Source organism: Etheostoma spectabile, chromosome 24 (genome assembly GCF_008692095.1).
Source record: "Etheostoma spectabile isolate EspeVRDwgs_2016 chromosome 24, UIUC_Espe_1.0, whole genome shotgun sequence".
NCBI classification, from domain to species: Eukaryota; Metazoa; Chordata; class Actinopteri; order Perciformes; family Percidae; genus Etheostoma; species Etheostoma spectabile.
In genome coordinates, this window is record NC_045756.1 from 10,122,114 (window position 1) to 10,144,159 (window position 22,046).

Sequence of the window (22,046 nt, forward strand, 5' to 3'; positions counted from 1 at the left end):
AAAAAACAAAATGGTAATTGCAAAAAGGTCTCAGGCATTCTGTATTGCTTGATTTTTTCTTCTTTAGATGACTTTTTAGTATTATTTTAGTCAAAAACATTACTGGCAAATTATTTTCCCCTCTTTGTATCTTTTGTTGGGTTTAAACCCTTGTTAAAGGGCATGAAATTTTTTACCTTGTTTATTATTTTTTTTGTTTATTAAAAAACCCCATGCTGAAGTTTAGATTTTTGAGCGGGTTTTCTGCGGTTTGTGGTTTAAAATTAGCTAGTAAAATAAAGTCAAATTTAGAAAATAATCTAGTATACGGTTGCTTGCTTGTACGATAGATCTCAGACTTTGACAGAAACAAGCCCTTTTTGGGTCTTGGTCTCTGAAGGGAAAAAGATTAGGGAAGGGGCTGTGCGGTACACGGAGGGGGAAAAACCCAAAAAATACCAGAATACACGGAGCTTAAACGCGAAAATCTAGCGCGCGTTGACAGCAAGCGCATCCAAAACTGAGCTGCCAGCTTTCAAGCAGGGGGGAAACTAAGCGACGCCCGGGTTTTTAATTTTGTCAGTAAATTTTTCAAAATGCATTGGGGGATAACGTAAAAACATTCGGTCAAAAGGTTTGGTGCGAAAAGGGGAGGGGAGCTCCCCGGGTGTGGGGGGACCTGGGAGGTGGGTTGGTCCGGCCCAAATTTTAAACCTCTTAATTAAACTTTTCGACATATAAAATTTAGGGTTTAACGTTATCTTGTTATCTTTTTTCCCAAAATATTTGCAGAACCCCCCAATTTTTAAAAAAAAATCGATTTGTTCAAAGGAAAACAAGATCTCCTGTGGGGGTGCTCTTTTTTGTTCGTCCTATTAAAAATTTTTTTTTCCGGGGAAAATTAATTGCCACCAAATGTCGGGTAAAACGTAGTTTTTACGGGTTTTTACGTTAAAAAAAATTAAAAAAAAGACCCGGTTGGGGGTTGCGAAGGACGGTTCGCTTTGGCCCATCCCTATAGGAAAAATCCGGAAATACTCTTCAATGACACGAAAAACGTTTGGAACAGTGTGAGCCTCCTCCAAAGGGGGCCTGGAAAAAACCCCAGCAAACCCGACCATCGAATTTATCAAATTTACTTCAAAGGTGAGCTCTAAAGCTAGCTGTGAAAATGCGAGGACACCTCAGGGGGGGGGAAAAGGGGGGGAAAATTGCGAGTTAATGAGGGAATAAACGGTTGAGACTGGCCAGGGCAATACTGGCTGAAATTGCAAACTTAAATAGATTTTCCTCCAAATGGTGGCTTTTATCAGCATAAAATTTTAAAAAAAATGTTAACGAATGCCCCGAGGGGTTTGGTGAAGGAATTGGGGAATCGGGGGAAGGAAACGTCACCGGTCTACAAGCTAAGGTCCAGGTCCTCGAAAATAAAAATAAAGAACCAAAAGGAAAAGTGGGGGATTGGAGACCAATCCGACGATCTAACTGGAGGTTAACCCCGAGGGCGCGGGGGGAGGGGCGCCGGGGCCCTTTGGAAAAGGCCCCGGAGCTCAAAACGGGCACCGCTACGCCCCCATCTGACAGGAAAGGGCGACCGGCTTGGCCAAAAAAAATACTCTAACCCCGGCACCAAGGATCTTATATGAAGTTTTAAAAACAGGGATAAAGCAACTGTGATAAGAGCTGCCAGGACGAAGGGACAGACCCCTTTCAAAAACCCCGGGGAATTTTATGAGGCCCTGCAGCTGGTTGCATAAAACAGAAAGGGTTTTGCTTTGGGGGAGACAACCCCCCCCCCCCCCCCCCGTGCCATGGGGTACGATACGTGATCCCCCCCGCTGACATGGTGACACACAACGGTCAGTCTCGGATCTTTAACCAACCAGCTGAAGCAGAGAACTTTGTAAGGACTCTGAAATCAGAAAGTGGACCTGGGTGAGACAATGACATCAATACATCGCAAAGTATTAAAAGGGATGGACAATTACAATACCTAAAGTTAAGTAAAATAAGTAAGACTTAAAAATGGTTTAAATTATTTTCCCCTTTTTTGTATCCAGGGCTCAGACAAAGGCAATAGAAACGAGTTTCTTATGAGGGGGGTGGGGGTAAGGGGGAAAATTTCGGGGCACGCGGCTTTTCCCCTTTGTGGGCGCCTTCACTTTAATGGGTACCGGGTCTAAAGGGGGGGGAGGAGGGGGGGAAAACAGAGTTCAAAAGGGGGATTACTGTTTGTTATCATTACCATGGGTATAGTTTTTAACATTCAAATGTTCTTGGTTTCTTTGTTTTTAAACAATTTGAAAAATGGGAAGCCCTTAAGTTTTATACATTTGCTGGGGGTTTAAAGAATTAAGGTTTTCTTGGAACTGCAGGGGTTACAGAAACTAAAAAAATTTAAGGGCAATAATGATAGGGTGAAATCTTGCACCTGATATGGTTTTCGGAAATCCCCTGTTTGTCTGGAAGGGGGCAGGTTTGGGCAAGGGGAGGCAAAAATATACACCCCTTTTACTTCCCAAGCAAGAGGGGTTATGATTCTGATTCATAAATCCGTACCATTCCGTGTGACAAGGGTTATTAGAGACAAGGCTGGGAGGTCATTATTTTGGGGGCCAATTACTCAGAAAAAAAAAATTGTAATATTTATGCCCAAATTTACGACCAAGTTTTTCAAATCCTTTTACAATTCTCTTTGTCGGGCGTATATTATGCAGGAGATTTAACTGCACAAAAACCCCAGAAGGAAAGAATTTTAGGTACGGAAAAACCCCACTCAAAAGTAGACAAAAATTAATACTTTAAAAGGAATTTTTTGGGATATTTGGAGAGACATGAATCCAAAGAGCTCACAATACTCGTTTTTCAAAACACAAAAAGTCAATTCAGTTCCGATTATTTTTTTAATTCTCCTTTTTGAACATAAAAAAAGGACTTCAATACGAACATCTTAATTTCCGACCATGCACCAAATATCTTTTTTAGAGGATTTAAAAGACAAGGAAGCCGTAGGTGGTTTTTAAACGAAATGGCTTTTGGACCAGATTTTTTTTTGAGATAATCAAATTAGCATCTATTTTGAAATCAATAGAGATGAAACACCACCCTCTTCAAGGTGGGAAGCCTTCAAGGCCTATATAAGGGGTCAAATAATTAGCTTTAAAACCCAAAGGAAAAACAATTTTATCAAAAACAAAGATTGGTACAGAGTTGGGGGTTTTGAGAGAGTTTTATCAACACTATGCCCAAACACCCAAAAAAAAATTTAACTAAGAACACGTATAACAACTTTCTGCCTAAAAACCGCTCAAAAATTTTGCGTTTAAGCTCGTTCCTATGATCAAGGGGAAAAACCTGGAAAATTATTAGCCTGGCGACTCCGACAATTACAAACTGAGAAAAATATTACCTCAGTTGAAAATAATCAGGGAGGGATTATTACCGATCCGTTAGAAATCAATGAAGTGTTTAAGGTCTTTTTTTGAAAAACATACAGCCAAAAAGAGCATAAGGAAAAAGAGCAAAATTTTTTCTTAGAATCTCCCAAACCAATATTCAAAAATTAATGGTAACGATCTCGTGCCTAACAAAAGAGGAAATATCTATCAAAGTCATTGAGAAAGAAAAACCCCCAGGCCCAGAGGGCTCCCAACAGAATTTTTAAAAAATTAAAAAGAAAAAGCTACCCCCCCTTTTTTTGAATTTTTTAATCTTTTTAAAAAAAGGGGAATTCCCGCCTCTTAAAGGACCCCTGATTATTTTATTCCCTAAAACCGGGAAAAAACCTTGCAACCTTTTGGGAAAATCTAAGACCGAAAGTTTTAATGTCGATTTAAAGTCTTGTAAGTCGGGCTGTAGAGGGAGAGATATTGCCGAAATAATTAGTTGTGACCAAAAGGGTTTTATGAAAAGACAGGGATTTCAAAATGTGAACGGTGGATTCTTTTATAAAAGGGAAAGAAAAGCGACAGTTTGTATCAGGGGTCCCAAAAGGCCCTTTTGATGAGTCGAGTGACCCTATTTATTCGAGTATGAAAAAATTTGGTGGGGGACAATTCGTCGAGGGTTAAATTTTAAAAATGAGCCTTATCTAAAAATAGAAAACAAACGGGTTATTCAAAATAATTTAAAAATTAAAAGGGGGCGGCGGGGTCCCCCTTTCCCTTTATTTTTTATTTAGCAAAAAAATTTTGCCATTGCGGTCGCCCCATAAAAAAATAACGGTTTTGAAAATTTGGCCAACGGAACATAGATTGCTTTTTTGCTGATGTTCACCTTTTTTTTAGAAAAACGAAAGACCTTTTGCCTTTTAGATCTAAAAAATACTTTGGAAAATTCAGGAATAAAAAAAATAAGATAAGTCCATTAAGTTCTTAATACAGAAGAAAAAAGTGTGGGAATCCTTTCAATTCAAAAAGGGTAGCTTTTTTAATATTGGGGATTAGGATAGACCAATATAAAGTTGTGCATTAACATCCCCAATGGAGATCAGTTGCTGCCTTTAGATAGATGGAATCCCCTACCTTTGTATTATAGCACAAATCAATTCCTTAATCCAACATAAGCCCAAACTTCTATATTTGTTTCAGAACATCCCTTTGCCACCTCCTGCAATTTTTTCGGCCTAAAAATTTTATACCTTTCTTGGAATAACAGCGACCAAAAGGGTTTGTTTAAAACTTTGTTTACCCTTGGAGAGGAGGGCCCAGGTGCCCCAAAAAACTTTGTACTAATGGGCAGCCATTTTAGGATATGGTTCTTTTTTAGTAAAGTTCTTGCCAGGGTGATTATTTAAATTGTTCGTTCCTCTCCCCTACCCATAATTTTCTCACAAACATCAAAAAGGGAAAAAAAAAAAAAAAAAACCCTTAGCAAAAAAGACTTGGTTTGTATCGGGGAAGAGTATTTAGGTGACCTCCCCCCTATCCGCTTCAGTCCAAAATGGGGGAATCATCTTTCCCCCCCGGTAGGAGATCCTGGTTTTGGAAATGGGTGAAAAAAGGGTTTAAAAACAATAGAATTGGTGGAATCGGAGGGCGGGGTTTTGTGTCTTTTAAGAGTTAAAGGTAGGTACGATATCCAAGCAAAAATTTTTTTTAAATATTGCAAATGAGAAATTTTATTGACATCTCAAAATCGATGTGAGTCCATCCCTCTGAGTCCCCCCCTTGGAAATTAAATGAAGATGATTTTCTTTTGAAAGGAATTATTCAAAAATATTAGCATTTAGTGGAGGGATCCTTGATATCTCTTGGGAAATCTGCCCGGAGGGGGAAAACAGGAAATTGTTTTGGAAAAATGGGAAAGGTTTGCTGAAGCACAAACCCCAAAATTCAAACAACCCCCCAAAAACTGCAATATCATTGGCAATGAGAAATTTTGTGACCCCAAAAAGTTAATAAACAAGGGCCATCCCAGATTTTTTTTGTGTGGAGAAGAAAAAGGGAAAATTCTTCCCCTTTCCCTTTGGAAGCAAGAAGTTTTTCAAAATTTGGAGGGAGATAAAACAAGCTCTAGAGACGATACTAGGTATAAATTTTTTTTGACCCCCGTTGTTCTCCAGGTCCTGAAAGGTATCATGAAATATCCAAACCTTACCAAAGGAAAAGTTCTTCATTTTTAAAAAAGGGAAACTATCGCATTCAAAATTTTTGGGGGCCTTTATGGAAAATATAAAAAACAAGAATAGGGGGCGGGGAGTTTGTAGCGGTTGGTCTTCCGCAGTGTCCTAAAAAAATCTTTTTTTTTGTAAATTGACTCCTTTTCTTTATTTTACATTTTAGTTGGTTTGAACCAGTAAATCTAAATAATTTGGGCAAATCCCGGAAAATAGAGAAAACCCTTATTGTTGTATTTGTTTTTTTCTCAGGGTGGTTTTGGGTTTAGGGGTGTTTTTTTCTTTTTTAATATTTTATAGTAATAGGCTGCTCTAAAAATTTATAAAACCTGGCGGGAGGGAAAAGGGTGAAAATTGAACTTAACCAATACCCTGGGCTTCCCCTGATGTGGAACACTTTTGCCTTTTTGATTGTTTGGAAACATGTTGAAAAACCAAAAAAGAAAGTTTGGAAAAAAAAAAAAAAAAAAAAAAAAAACTTTTAAAAGTAGACCCGAAAAAACTTCCCCCGCCCTAACAGACTTCCCAGGAGATAGTCCTAAAAAAAAAACATTCCCCTTTCTACTGTCTGATTTTACGAAAACTATGGGGGGGCACAAAGTTGAAGTCCCCCCGCTGGAAAGTTTTGAGGTTAGGGTTTGGCAAATAAGACCTGGGGGGCCCCGTCCCAAATTACATTGCATAAGTTTTAAATTTCCCCCAACAACTTTTGTTATTTGATTTTCCCCGAAAGGTTGGGTTGTTTTTACTGACCCCCTTGCAAACGTTTGGCAATGCCCCGTGGCAGAGGTAAAAGTGGGAAGGCCGGGCAAAATGGTGGGCCGGTTCCCCACCTACAAAAGAAGGGGAAAGGGCATTTTATAGTTTTTTAACAGCAGACTAGATACTTAAACACTTGTTTTTTTGGGCTACAAGTGGAGCTGCCCCCAGCACGTGGTGCGGGGTTTGGGGTCGAGTTTGGGGGTGATAGGAGGCCGGGCCCATGCTCTGGAGAGGCAGCCGGGGGGCAAGAAAGATGTGGACGGCAAATGATCCACGAAAAAGGTGATATGCGCACAAAAGAGACATAAGTGTTCATTTTAAGTTGATTAACTTAAAAAATTTCATTTTTCCAAGTTTTTAAAAAATCTATCACAAATTTTTCATCATTAGTGGATAACTGTAAAGTTTTTAAAAAATTTTAAAAAATCCCCCCGACATTTTTTATACTGGGTTTTTATTATTTTCACAATAACAAAATAGACAAAACAGGACATCAGACATTGTCATCATAGGTAAGGTGAAATGCTTGACATAATGAAAAAAAAAAAAATAAAACCTTTTTACATTAAAGCCCCTTTTAATCTAAAGACCTAAGGGTTTTTTCCCCCCATTCGGACGAAGTCTTTTTGTTTTAAACTTTTGAAAAAAAAAAAAATTAAATTAATTATCCAGTTAAGAAATTAATTCACTTTCAAGTAAGACTTCCAGTTTACCAATTTTTTTACATTTTTCAGTTGAAGTCTCAAAACAAAGCAATTTTTCCGTAATAAAAAATTTTTTCCCGACTATTTTTACCCCCTCGGATTTTTTAGGTTCTCTATTTAGCCATTTTTCTGGTTATTGTTTTTTTTTTAAAAAAAGCTATTAAGATAAATAAATAAGATAAGCCCCTTTTTTGTCCCTACAGGAAAATTTTTTTTGGGGTTCGGAGAAACAAAAGGCGACGCACCCCAACATACAGGTAACTTTTAGCCTTTGGTATGTTCCCTTTCCAAAAACTGAAATTTAAAAAAAAGTCTAACCAAATATTTATTTAAGTTTTTTGGTCTTTAATTTCTTATCCAGAATTTTTGAGAGACTGCGGCCCGTTTGGGCAATAGTCCGATATTTAGGAGGGATTTCTCCAGTAATGTTTGAGGAGGGGTTTTTTTTGTTTGTTCAAAATCCCCCATTTTGCATCCATAGGATCACATAACATACCGAAATAAATTGTGCTGCCCATAAATTGCTCCAAGATTTTAAAACCATTCCCCCTTATCTGGGGGTTGGTGTTTAAATTTATTTTTATAGTAAATTTTCCTACTCTTCCTAAATTTATATAGGTTTTTGGAATGTTTGTATCCTGAAAAAAATATGTATTGAAAATCTTTTATTCTCTCAAAATTTTAACTCTTCGTCAAACCTTAATTTGTTTCGTTTTTTTTCCAGTGACCCCTTTTGTTTAAACTCTCTTCAGCCTTTGGCACATCCCAAAGTTGGGGAAAAGTCCTTTTTATTTTGAAACCTATAGTCTTTAAATTTTTTTTTATTTGACATTGAGGGCCCTTTTTTAAAAAAATTGTTAAATCTCTAAAAGTCTTCTTTGGGTTGGATTAGGTGATGTTAAAAATAGGCGCGGCGGGAAATAGTTTTTAAAATAAGGTATTGTAGATTATAAAGTGGTTTTTTTAAATTTTCTCCCAAAGCATATTTCATTCCTAATTCTTTAAAGTTTTTTAAATTTTTTTTTTAAAAATACGTCCCCTTTTTAATTTTTAGTTTTTATTGAAGAGTCAAGGAAAGGTGTCAGTCCCCTTCATTAAACACAGATGTTTGTAGATATCCATGAAAACCCTCTTTAAATGTTTAAATTCCCGGGGGTTGTAATATTTAAAAAGTGTAACTTTATGGTTTTATATGTCTTTTGGTTTTTCTTTTTCATTTTAGAATCTTTACTTGGTTTTATAAGACTTGTAATCTTCAATTAAGGGTGATTCTCTGACTCTGTTCACCCGTAAGAAAAAAAAAAAAAAAAAAAAAAAAGATTTAAAACCCCCGTACTAAAAGAAAAATCTGTCGAAAGAAAAAGAAATTAACATATCAATTAGGAGGGGAACCCTAAACCCAAAGGGGCCAAACCCCAGTTCCCCGAGGGATCTGACTTACTTAAGCGGAAAAGTATTAATGTACGTAGCCTATGTACAATTTGTATTACTAATCTAAGACCTCTTTTGGGGTATGCAGTCAGTTTTTTGCATTCTTACATAGTTATGTCTTCACCACTTGCAAACCCTTAGCTTATTGGGGCCTTAGGGAGGGTTAATAAAAACCCCGTCGTCGGCTTTCCTTGTTGCAAAAAAGGGGTGTGTGACTCAAAATCTCAATTTTCCAACAAAACGTACATGAAAGACCCCTATAAAAAAACTTACCCCACGCCCAACATAACCTTTAACATCAGTACGCAGAAAATTTTGTTTTTTCGTAAAGCGGAAAGCTTGGGGTGTTTCCTGTCTGCTGCAGCGGAGGGCCACACAAAACCCCCAGTGGATCAGGAAAAATGGGTGAGACTACACAAAGATCAAATTTAGGAAGCTCGCTCATTTTTAAGGCAAAAAGTCTTTTATTAAAGATCAAGACCAGGCCGGATCGGTAATAATGAAAATCAACAGCTATTATAAATGTTTCAAATAGATTTATTTTAATTTTTTATTTTTTTGTCAAATCCACCCGCCTTTTTATTTAAAATTTGCATCCCAAACCTTTTGGTAAGGGTTTTTAGGGGAAAAAAAACACCCAGGATTTTTTCCCCCGAAACTTTTTTTTTTTTTTTTCAACCTTGGTTTTATTTCCCCTTAGTCTCACGGGTGGAAAGGCAATCAAGGGGGCAAAGTTTAAAGCGGGGAAAAAACACCACAGATTGCCTAACAATAAGGGGGGTTTTTCTAGACTACTACTACTACTATACACTAATACTTTTAAATAACTACTATCTACTATTTACGTACTACATACTATTATCCCCCGGACCTATTTCAAAAGGGTTTAAAAACAGCTGAAAGTGTCGTAAAGGGCACATCCAAATTTGTGTTTTTGGGGGGCCCCCGAATGTTCAAACATTCAGGCATGACATCCGAGCCTTTCCCTCCTTAATTTCCCCTCCTTAATCCCCTTTCCTTGGGTCTTGTCCCGCCCAAAAGGGCATTGACCGAGGATCGCAAAAAGCTAGAGGAGAGAGGAATGAGGCAATGAGCATTTAAAACCCAAAAACATCTCGCCTTTTGCTTTATTCAAAATAACGCCAATAAATATGAGTGCAGAAAAAACGGATCGCTATCCATGGTTCGTCTATGCTTTTTCCGTTTCTGTCAGAGAACAAAATGTGTTAAGAATTCGGAGGTCATATTTTGTTTTTAATTCCTTAGCTCCCCACAAAGTAGAAAGTTGAGTAATCTACAAGTCTAAAACCTCTTTAACTGAAACAATACATTCTACGTATCCAAAAAACCCAAAACTTTAGGTTAATAGAATATGAGACTTTTCAAACTTTATAGGACATCCCCCCCTTGCCAGTGTGGTCGGGCTTCACTCCCAGCCCCTGGGTCACCTGTGGTTGGCAAACGTTAGGAAGGCCACCCAAACCCGTTTTGCTGGTAGCGCTCAAAGTGGGGACATCCGACGAACCCTTATGGCAATTTCTTCAAACGTGTTGGGGGTGAACATCGGTAGGGGACTCTAGAAGCAAGAAAGGGAGGGGAAAAAAGGGGGGAAAGGAGAAAAGACAAAAAGGGAAAAATCAACCAGAAAAGGGGGAAAAGTTTGTTAGGGGAAGTTTTCCCCTTGAGCATGTATTCACCATTACCCTTTTTTTGTATGTGTTCCATTTTTTGATTCAAGATGTATGGAATTTTTGGGGTGGGGAGGGGGGGTAAAAACTTTCAAAAACGGGCACCCCAAAAATTAGGATTTTGTAATTTACCCAATTATAATTGTGTTTAGGGGTAATTGAAAATGTTCAGTAAATTTTAAGATCTTAAAAGGGTTATGTGAGGCAGATTTTGTTCCGGATTCCATATTTTGCAAGCTAGTTTTTTTCCCCACTTCTTCCAGATCTTTTATCTTTTAACTTTTGGCCAAACAGTAAAGAAGGTATTTCCCAGAATGTTGAACTGTTGCTTTAAATAGCCAAAGTCAGTGAATTTCATTCAAATTCACCTATTAGCAGTGGCACCAGCAGGATTCTATTTCATACTACGCACAAGAACTGCCCACAACATCTAGGTTCCAACACACACACACACACATAGGACTACTCGGCGAGCGAGCAAGAGAGAGAGAGATTGATTAATATATTACTGATACAGCAAACTGCATGCATTTCAAATACCAGCCAACAGGCCGGGTTTAGACAATCACACTGCAATCCTGTACTGTGTAACAGTAGCTCAGTTTAGCAATATTAATTTATCAATACAATACATAATTTAAAAAGCAACGTAGCCTACAGGAAACTAGTGAAGGGGGAGTGAAAATAGATTATTTGGGTGGGTGCGTGCAGATAATTTAAGCGTAAAAGCAGATGGGGTCAAAGCCGATCTGCGTATCACTCACAAACATACACAGCCCATATTAACACAATGTTCTAGGGCTTACCCGAATGCTTTGAAGCTTTGATTGTTGCCATTGTGATCAATGTCCAAATGAGAATTCTAATATCTTTTTGGAGGGGGGGATTATCATATATGCATTATCTCAAGAATCACGATGAATTAGGGAATATAAATCCCACAGTCCTCATATTATAATTAATTATAATTACTTATATTTTATATGGAGCACTGGTTGTTATGTAAAGGCGGGGTGTGTGTGTGTGTAGGTTTAGATGAGGTGCTGTCCCGAGAACTGAAATAGGGAAACTGGCATTTCATAAAACTCAACATGCTTTATGCTGGAGCGTCTTTGATCTGGGGGCCCATTTCAGCAGTACTCTCTGACCCTAAAGTGACCCAAAAAGGCTGACCCAACACTGAACCTGACAACCAAGTCAGCTAAGGCAACTGCTACTATTCTTGAGCCTTTTATCATCCTCACTGAGCGGTTGTTCCAAGACAAAAATGTATTGTTGTTAGCAGTTGTACCAATGCTGACAAATGTAAAAAAAAAAGAAGGATGACAACAATGCCACTAAAGCACTGAAAAATACTGCCGGAGGTAATTGAAAGGAGAGGTTGTAGCTGCAGTTCAACTGCTTGACTCTAGTGTCACTTGGCATTCTGAAGAGGCAAACAAATTGTTGTTGTAGAAGGAGGTGACCACGTTTGCTAAGCACCTGAATTAGTAGGTACAGTTGATTAAGAGAAAAGAGAAGATGAACTGAAAAGATGCAGATATGGAGCTCCTCCTCTCCATGGACGACTAAGCACCGGAAAGGGAAGTGACTGTCACAGCAAGGAAGGAACTAGAGGACTTTTTAAAAGAGAGGTCAAAAACTGATCCCGGTCCTCTTGACTGATGGAGACAAAACTGGGACTTTTTTTTTTTTTCATTTCTTAATGTAAGTAGGTAATGACTGCAAATTTGAGGAAAGTATTATAGGCCAGCTTTTAAATAAGGTGTGATACGCTGTGATACTGTGCAGTCACTATCCATTTACCGTTTTTATGTATGTGCTTCCAATTTTATGAGTCAAAGATTGTATGGAAATTATTGGTATGGGAAGGGGGGCTGAATCTTTCATTCTACTTTATAAAGAAAGCAAGACCTTCCTCAATTCGATGATTTAGCTAATTACCTTACCCCAACCATTATGCCCTTTCCAAATTATAATTTGTGTTTAGTGCTAATTATCAAAGTACTTTACTTAAGTATCATAAATGTCCTGTTCGGCAGATTTTGTTACCTTTGGGCAAAAGGCTAGTTTTCCCCTGCCCAAAAACATTTGATAAACAAGTAAGCATGCATTTAAAAATGAAATTTTTCAATGATAATGTTTTTAAGGGATTTTTAAAATTATACGACTTATGAACTTTTCCCCGTATGCCCCCAAATCTCCCGACAACCCCCCTCCGTAAAAGCTTAAATTATTAAAAAATTCCATTGAACCCCCAAAAGGGATTCGGCAGCCCTAAAATATTTATTTTCCACGGGGTAAAAAAATGTAGTAACTTATTTAAACGGAGAGAACCGGGGCCCCGGACTAAAAAAAAACCCAAGGCCCCTGTATTCCCTTAATTTCCCGTTGGAATGTTCTGTTTCTGATGTCATTAAAGTGTGCAGCAGGGGCAAGGGTGGAAAAAAAAGTGGGAAAATTTCCGGTAGAGTGCTAAGCTCGTTGGGTTTCTGATACAATCTCGGGAAAACGTGGCAAGGGGACCTTAAAGTGTTGGGCTGGTGATTTAAAAAGTACTCCCAAAAAAATGACCCGCGAAATATTGAAGTTTTTTTCACCAGCTGTCTATGTGAAAAGTTTTTGGGGCTGGGGGGTGCAGCACCCCCTTTCCCCGCTAACCCCATGGGGGTTTTTAGACAGGCGCTCTTCCGGGAAATTGAGGGGGCCGGGTTTAGGGGTGCTATTTTTTCATTGCGCCCCTGAAAAAGGAAATGGGGTAAACTGATTTTAATACAAATTTGGGTTGAAACTTTTTAGGATTCAAAGAGTGAACCCGCGACCCCCAATTTTCTTCAAATGCGGTTGTGTCATCTACAGAACCTCAAAGCTGAAAGGTTATTAAAAAAAGATTTTTGTGGGGTTTTGGTCGGGGGGGCCAAATTTTTACTTTTTTAAAAGAAAAGGGAAAATTTTTTTAACATTTTAAATTTTGCCCGAAATTCTAACATTGAAAGGGTCCCGGCCTGGGGGCTTGGGAAATTGATTTGGTTTGCAGGCCAAAAGGAAACTTTTTGAGGGAAAAGGAAAATTTGCCCTTAGCACAAAAAAACTTTAAAAAAAAGAACAGTGAATTGGCATTTTGCAATACACATGGGGGTGCCCCCAAAAAAAAAAACTTTTTAGGTAGTTTTTTTTGATTTTTTGTTTACCAATACCACATGCTTTAAAGGTCCAAAATTTTAAAAGACGCAGCTTTAAAATGGTTTCTGCATTTGGCATAGTCTGGAGGTTTTTATGGACGAGAATTTTGGGCAACCCCCCTTACAAAAGGGGCTTTTTTTTTGGGGTTAAGATTTCCTTTTAAAGGTTTTTTAAATTAGGGTAGGATGGTCAGGGGAAGGAACAAAATTGAACAAATTGGGTTCGTTCCGGAAGGGACGCCGGGGTCTAGGGGAATGTTATAAAGGGGGGGGGCCAATAAATGGCGGGGTTCAAGTAATGCACAGGGACCACGGGGTTTTGCGAGTACTGGATTGAATGAAAATAAATCCCCGTAACCGAAAATGAATGAAGCCAGGTTTCCCTTTTTTTTTGGGGGGAAAAATTAATAAACCTTTTTTAAAGCACGCCATTATACCCGTTTTTTGGCCTTGGGCTTTGGAAGCAAATTTTGAAAGAGGGGAGGGTTTTTTTTTGGGAGTGACATTTTCAGCCCATTTTTTGTACTTTACACCCCACGGTGGTTTTTTTCGTTCGGCCCCCGGGGTTCCGTTACCAAGATACCAAAAAAACCAAAACCAAAAGGGAACAAAAAAAAAAAAGGGGGGGGAAAAATAGTAAAAAAAATAAAAAAAATTTATTTCTGTAAAAATTGCAGAAAACTAGATGTTCCTTAAACGAAACAAAATTTTGCTTTTTTTGGGATGAAAAAGAAAAAAATTATACAATTGCACGTTTAAAATAACAAGTCTGGGATCAGAAAAAAAAAAGGGGGGGTTTCCCAAAAATTTATGGTAAAAGGAAGTGGGGGAAAAATAGAGATTGATTGGTTAAAAGAAAAAAGAGAAAAAACAGTTCCACGGTTTTAATGCAGCACAGTGAAGAAGTCGGGGGGGAGGAACTTCACGCTGGGGGATGAACGCAGGTGAGGCGAGACCGGAACGGGGCTGAGCACACGGGGCCTTCGGGCTGCAAAAACCACCACACACACACCCCCACACAAACCCCAAAACCACCCCCACACCACACCACACCACACACACACACACACACACACACACACCACACACACACACACACACCACACCCCACAACACAACACACACCACACACAAACACAGTCTGAAGAAAAAAAAATCGATCTTCTGGACATGCTTTACAGACTTCAGTGCAGTGAGAGAATTACTGGGATGGAAGGGTGCATGTCAGTCTCATCAGCCAGCAGCTCACTGGCTGGCTGTTCCTCAGGTCTGCAGTCATTAGTTATTGTCCTCCGTATACTCTGATATCTGGTAAAGTGTGTATGTTTGTGTTAATTACTATGGTGACAGTAAAGGTAATCAAAAAAATTGCAAAAGTGTACCATATAATCAAACTAGAGAGAGGCAGGGTAGTATAGCCAGATCTGGCAGGGAAGAGTTCTAGCCCGACCAGACTCCTCTCTTTACCCTGTCTCTCTTATTTATGCTGTTATCGTTTTAGACTTCTGTTGACACACTTAGTTCCTCTCTCCTCTATCTTTCCATTTGTGTACATCTATGTCCCAGAAATGCTTGTAACTAACGTAGCTCTGGGGAGTTATTCCCCTGAGTTCTTATGTTCTTTTTTGCCCAACATGTTTCCTTGGATTAGGGATGAACCTAAGTCATGGTTGCAGCTGTCGCTGTGGTCCTGCTACCCATCCTGCGATGCCCTGTTACATCCTGCTACGCTCTGCGGTGCCCTGCTACGTCCTGCTACGTCCTACTGTGCCCTGCAACACCGTGCAGTGCCCTGCTATGCCATGAACTGGGGCTGCACGATTATGGCCAAAATGATAATCACGATCAAAATTTTTATCGCGATTATTCTCACGATTATTTGTTTATTTTAACCAAAACAAAATGTATTGTCACATAGGCTGTTTATAACTGCGAGAGGGAGTGTGATGGACGCTACTCACAGAGAGACGGCTGATCATTATGAACGGGTCCAGCACGGGTCAAATGGCGGATACACATGTCTGTATCGTCACTGCGCTGCATTTTTATGAACTATGATATTCTGGCCATGGGTCACATCTCTGGCCCAGGTCCAGCAGCTCCATCTTACGCTGTTACTGTACGACTTGAAGTTAGTTGCATTCAATAACTTCTTCTGTGTTTTTCGCCGTGGCGGCCGCAATAGTAGAGTTACCATGGAAACACTGGTACAAATACAGGTTTGCCCCTCATATTTAACAATATACAGCTGTGTTAATAAAAAATTAAAACTGTGGACAAATGTCAGAAGTGTGGACCGGCGCTGTGTGGCCGGGCTGCTCCAAGAGTATATGGATGCAGCCTGGAGCGTCCCATGTCATCCGTCCCGTCTCATGCGGTCCCATGTCATGCGGAGTTGTGTCAAACAGTAAATCCAGAGGGTCAAAAATACGAAATCGCGAATAATTTTCCAGATGGAGTCAGGGGTAAATTCGTGACCACATTTGTTGCAATCAATTGAAAAAACGTTAAAAACTGTTAAAGTAACAATTTTGCCACACATATAGTTTGCTCATTTCTGAATGTTATGCTTGTGTTGACAAGATAAATGCAAACTATCGTCTGGAAAAAAATAAGCCTGCGTCAACTATCATGAATAAAATACTTTTAATATTTGGTGTTTTTTTAACGTTTAGTTAAAAAAAAAAATATTGAAAGTATTTTATTCATTTGCATGTGAATACAAAAAATGAATAAAATATGTTTGTTTTTTTAACTAAACATGTCTATAAGATAAATGCAGACTATCATACTGATGAATAAAAACACTTCAAATATATGTCCGTCTATAAAATAAATGCAGATTATCGACAAACTAAAAGAATCCTTCTGCCATCTCCGAGTTTCTACTTTTCAAAATAAGAGCTTGCATCTGGAAAAAATACTACACCTCTCTTTCTTTTCAAAGTAAAAGCTCACGTCAACTATCATGCTAATGAATGAAATATATATATATATTTTTTAAATATTTAAAATTATATGTCCGTCTCTAAAATAAATTCAGATTATAGACAAACTAAAAATTCCCTCTGCAACTTGGATCAAAGTTGCAGTTATAGAAGGAATTTCTCTCCCGACAGAGGTCAAGCATTTGGTTTTGGTTTTCCCCCCTTTCATACAATAGGCTACAACACAAAATACAATAGAACCGCTGGCGGAAGTGTAAGAAAAATTCAATTGCATTCTGGCCCAAGGCCGTGGCAGCTGAGATACGCAGTCAAATGCAGGACGGGTCCCAGAGACCCGAAGGCCAAGGCCGCGGTAGTAGAAAAATACAACCGTGTACTGCCCCGGGTCCCAGAGACCCGACAGCCAAGGCCGCGGTAAATACATCCGCGTTCTGCCCTGGGTCCCAGAGACCCGACGGCATTCTGCCCCGGGTCCCAGAGACCCGACAGCATTCTGCCCCGGGTCCCAGTGACCCAACAGCATTCTGCCCGACCCGACAGCCGAGGCAGTGCCAGTAGAGTTATACAGTCTAATGCTCTCGCCATGCTGATAAGCAGTTGTATTTGCAGCAATGTCCCGATGAAGTGTGAAAACAATATAGGCCTAGAATATAAAATTAAAAAGTCTTGGAAAGAGTGTAACATGTTTATTTTTGTAGTCTTGTTGTTGTGTATGCAGATCGTGGATTTCTCCTCAGGAAATACTGGCGTTAGTTGGCAGAAACAGCTGATGTCGCTGATGCAGGTTTCATCAGATGTAGCAACGTTATATGGAACAATTCAACCATAATCATAAATGAGCAAACTATGTGTGTGGCAAAATTGTTACTTTAACAGTTATTAACGTTTTTCACTTGATTGTAACAAATGTGGTCACGAATTTACCCGTGACTCCATCTGGAAAATCATTCGCGATTTTGTATTTTTGACCCTCTAAATTTGCCGTTGGACACACCTCTGCATGAGACGGGACCGCATGAGACGGGATGGATGACATGGGACACTCCAGGCTGCAGCCATACCCATCTTGGCTGCTCGGAGAGTAGAGGAGAGAGAGTAGAGGAGAGAAAGTAGAGGAGAGAGAGTCGAGGAGAGATTCAACACAGACACGGCTTTACAGACGAAATGGGTCATGTAACGCAAAATTAAACCATATCCATATAAACAGCATTGTAGCGGATGCGAGGACATTAGCACCGGTGTGTCCTAGAGGAGCTAACAGCTAACAGACGCTACTAGCTAACAGCTAACAGACGCTACTAGCTAACAGACGATACTAGCTAACAGACGATACTAGCTAACAGCTAACAGACGCTACTAGCTAACCGACGCTACTAGCTAACAGCTAACAGACGCTACTAGCACCGACTAGCACTGCTCACTGCTGTTGTTTGAATAACAGACGAGTTAACGGAGCGGTGGATGGGCTTTGCAAAAAAACCCGGAGCGTTCTATAAAATGACGTTTTAAAAAAAAAAAATCGCTCGACCCACGCAAATTTTCGTGGAAGCCCAAAATCTTGTCCGAAAAAATTCATTAATTTGCCCCTCCATGAACTACTCCCAAACCTTTTTTAAAAGTCGCTTTCTTTATCTTTTTTGGGGCTTTTTATTGCCACTATTCATTCCCACCCAACCCCCCCCCGTCAGACTCCGTCCCAAAGACTTTGGTTTGTCCCAGGTTTCTTACTAAAAATTTGGGCTTTTAAACCAAATACAACTAACCAAAAATTTTTCAGGATACCGTGCCCCGGGGGGGGGGGTTTGGGGTTTTGGGAAACCCAAAGACTCATTTTTAAATTCCTTTAAAATGTAGTACAGGGGCCCAATGAAAAACCCCGGGCGGAAAGGTTAAAAAAAAAAAAAATCCCCCATCCCACCTGCCGGGCCCATATTCCCAAACCCAAAAGGGTCAGAGAATTAAGGGGTGTAAAAAGTGTTGCAAAACCATAGAGTTTTTTTACGTTTTTTGATACCATATCAAAATGCCTCTAAATCCGCCAAAAATTTGGGTATCGGCCGAGTAGGGATTTTCAAACATCGACCCGATAACATTTAATTTTTAAAATAGAAATCTATTTCGTTTTACTCCGTTGCACATTTCTTTTTTTCCGCTCTTAACGGGTTGGGGCTGGGGCCCCCATCGCACTGCGGGAATTTTTGATCCCGGGCGTTTCCCTTTTAAAAGAAGCTAATTAGCACGCTTTTCCCCGTTCCCAAAAGACCCCAAACACCCATTTTTATGCAAAAAAGAAATTTCCCGGAAAACTCCCTTTCCCAGCGATGTGTTAATTTCCCAAAAACACCCAAAAAAGCCCAAAGAAACTGAAAATTTTGGATTTTATTGTCCTGGATCCCAAACCCCTTTTTGGGAAGAAAAGGGTTGGGTTTTTTTCGTCGCCAAAGGGGCCCCTTTGGACCCAAAGTACTTTTTGCCAGGCCCATAAACATTTTCCCAAAAACGGGCGAAACCCCAAAATTATCCGAGACATTGGGGAACACTTTTAGTGTTTTGCTGAAAGGGGCCCTGAAATCAATTTTAAACCCACGGACTTTTGGGAGCTCCGACAGGGTGGAACAGTAACATATATGGGGGTTTTTACGGGGCAAGGGGCCAATTTGCATAGGAGCTAACCATGACCTACGGTTACCCCCTTAGGGCAAACCCAAATTGGGCTTTACTGCAAAAAACCAAAAACCCACTTTTATAGCACCTTTGAAAACTGACCAAAATTAGCTACCCCAACCCCCTTTTTGCAGCTGAAGCTATCCCCTATTTTTACAGTGCTGAAACGCCTGCTTGCTCGGGAAACAAGGGGACACGGGTGAAAAAAACCATAAAAAAAAACCCCTTCTTGGGGCGTCCCAAAAAATTTCAACCCATCAAGAATGGCCCTTGTATGCATTGCACTTTTTTTAGATCCCCGTTTCAGACAGGTATGCCCTAAATTTTTTTTTAAATTCTATTTTTTAAAAAAACCTTTTTGAAATGGTGTTTTGGAAAACTAGGTATTGGCATTATTATTGATTACTTTTGCATTAATTTTTCCCCACTAAAAGCTCTATGGAGGGGGTTGTTTTTTTGGGTTTTTTTACACACAAAGAATTATTTTTTTTTCCCTTTGGGTTTTTAGATAATTCAAAAAGGAGAAAAGACACATCAAGCTTTCCAAGGATCCCTCTGCCAAAGAGGTTAGAAGAGGGAATTTCTGATGGGAACACACCTGAGGGAGCACAGACATGCCAAAAAATTTCCCAAAAACCCCACATATAAAAAACCGTAAAGAACCCAGAAAAGAAAAACAGTTTTTAAAAAAGAACCCTAAATTTGCTTTTAAAAAATTTAATCTTTTGTAAAACTTCGTTTTTTTAAATTGCTGTTCCCTTTTTTTTTATACGGGTTTGCTGTATTCATTCCTTTTTAAAAAAAGGGGTTTAACCTGACCCGGGCCTTCCCAAAAAATGACATCATATCAAAGTCGTTCGGTGTAGAAATGATTTTTTTTTTTTTTTTTTTTTTTTTTTTTTAAAAACACATTTTTTATCGAAAACCAATCTCGGTATCGGCATCCCCGGGCAGCACGAGTATTGGAATTGGTGGGAAAAAAAAGGGTATCAGAACACCTACATAACACTTACCGAAAAAAAAAAACGTTGAAACGGAGTACCCCGAACAGGGGGAAATCTGAATTTTTTTAGCCCAGGGGTATAGGGTTTTTGGGTCAAAAATATGTTTATCAATTTTTGTTGTTTTTTGGTTGATTTTTGGCCACGTTAACTTAAAACCCAACCCTTAAACATTGTAGATATAACAAAAAATACGAAAAACATAAAAATGCCATTTTAAAAACTTAAGGCTGACCACGAAAGCTTTGTGTGTTGTGTTTTCGACCTGGGGTTTTTGGGCTGCTCCATCCTGTATAAGTTGGACTCTGGGGGGTCTGCGGGGCGGGGGGAGCGGGGGGAAACCTCCCAAAATTTTGGGTTCTTTTCCCGGGGGGGTCCACGAAAAAGATCCGCCGTGGCTGTCTACGACCCTCCCCAGTTTTTAAACCATACACACAAAAATTGACAAAAAAAAGCACCCCCAAAATGGGCCAAGACATGCTCACGAGGAAATTTTGGGGGGTTTTGGGTATCTAAAAAAAAAAAATTTTTAACTAATTTTATGCATCTTTTAGCTCATTATAAATTTCAAATTTCGGGAAATGAAAGGTACACTCAAACAGGGTTTAAGAACCCCTTTTTAAAAATTCTCTTTTTTAAACCAAAAAAAATAATTTAAATTTGACTGAGCCCGGTGGAGAGCAATTTCTAACAAATTAAAACGGGGGGCTTAGGAAAGCTAAAGTGAGTGTTTTGTTGTAAACAAACTAAGTAAATTGGTCAAAATATTAGAAACCCCCACTCACTAGGTGGTAGTGGCTCGTCTACTCTCTGGTAACGACTGATGTCATGGCGGACAGATGGCAGGGAGCGAACAGATTGGTGACCATTAACCTGAGCTGTGGCTCCTGCACAAACGCACACACACACACACACACACACACACACACACACACACACACACACACACACACACACACACACACACACACACACACACACACACACACACACACACACCCTGAAAAACCTCATGAAGTGAAATTTTTATGCCATGGGACCTTTAAAACAAATACTACTTCATTCATTCATCCAAGCGTAATGAGTTGTTATTCTTTGATATATTTGATACTTTGTGTATGGCTTAGTCTTAAAATGAACATGGTTGTGTTGTCAACTCAGAAGAAGTGGGCTGGACACTGCTGAATGGACTGTTGCTCCTTTGCAATTGAGAAAGCAGAATAGCAAAGTAACAAATGAGTGTTTTGGGACACTTTGATTGATAATCAAGCTACTTTTAGTATTTTAATGTAATAATATAAACTGGTCGATTAATGAAGTGTATACAATATTTATAGTTTGACTTAAGATGGAAAATAAGCAGCTTGTAGGTTTTTATTTGATCAAATTTGAAGATAAAGCCCTGTTTTGACTTTAACTATCTGTTCTAGTGTACATCTGTATATAATAATAATAATAATAATAATAATAATAATAATAATAATATAAAAGACCTGACAATCACTCTGGAAGTAAAAGGTTTTTATTCTTGTGTTTTAAACATGTTGCTGGGTGATTATTAATGACAGATTATGCTTTAAGAAATCATTTTTTGTATTATACACTAGTATTATACTACAGATATATGTAGTGGGTTCTCTTTTTTAATTGTCCTATCTAGTGTTTATATAGTGAAGGTTGTAGTAAAACTCTGGCTTTCAGTTGTGCCACTCCAAATGTAAAACTGACATTTACATATATGCTATGATGCAAGAACAAGTAATTCGATACGTATTTTTATTTACATTTACCATTCTTTATTGCACTCGCTGCTGTCAGTCCCATATTAGTCCCATGTGTTCGGAACTATACAGGATTACATGAACCATGTGACCCCCCGCTAGCAAGATCAAAAGGTGTCGCAACTCTCTCTCTCTCTCTTTCTCTCTCTCTCTTTCTCTCTCTCTCTCTCTCTGTGGCTCTGGCGTGGTTATGTCAACCCGTACTCATTTACACTAGCCTGCTCGACATTTCACACGTTTTATCATAATTTACGATTTGAGCTAACATGTAAAGATAACATGAAAATAA

General features: G+C 39.1%; 1 protein-coding gene across 1 annotated transcript in view; it reads right to left on the bottom strand.

The window, feature by feature from the left end:
- Positions 1-22,046, bottom strand: part of LOC116673667 (E3 ubiquitin-protein ligase HECW2) — a 78,112-nt gene that overhangs the window by 23,534 nt on the left and 32,532 nt on the right. Inside the window, exons 11-13 of the mRNA XM_032505884.1 lie at positions 20,758-20,869; positions 14,555-14,671; positions 6,350-6,429 (exon numbers count right to left, since the gene is read on the bottom strand). Of these exons, the coding sequence (XP_032361775.1) occupies positions 6,350-6,429; positions 14,555-14,671; positions 20,758-20,869 (309 nt within the window). The remainder of the gene's footprint in view (positions 1-6,349; positions 6,430-14,554; positions 14,672-20,757; positions 20,870-22,046) is intronic.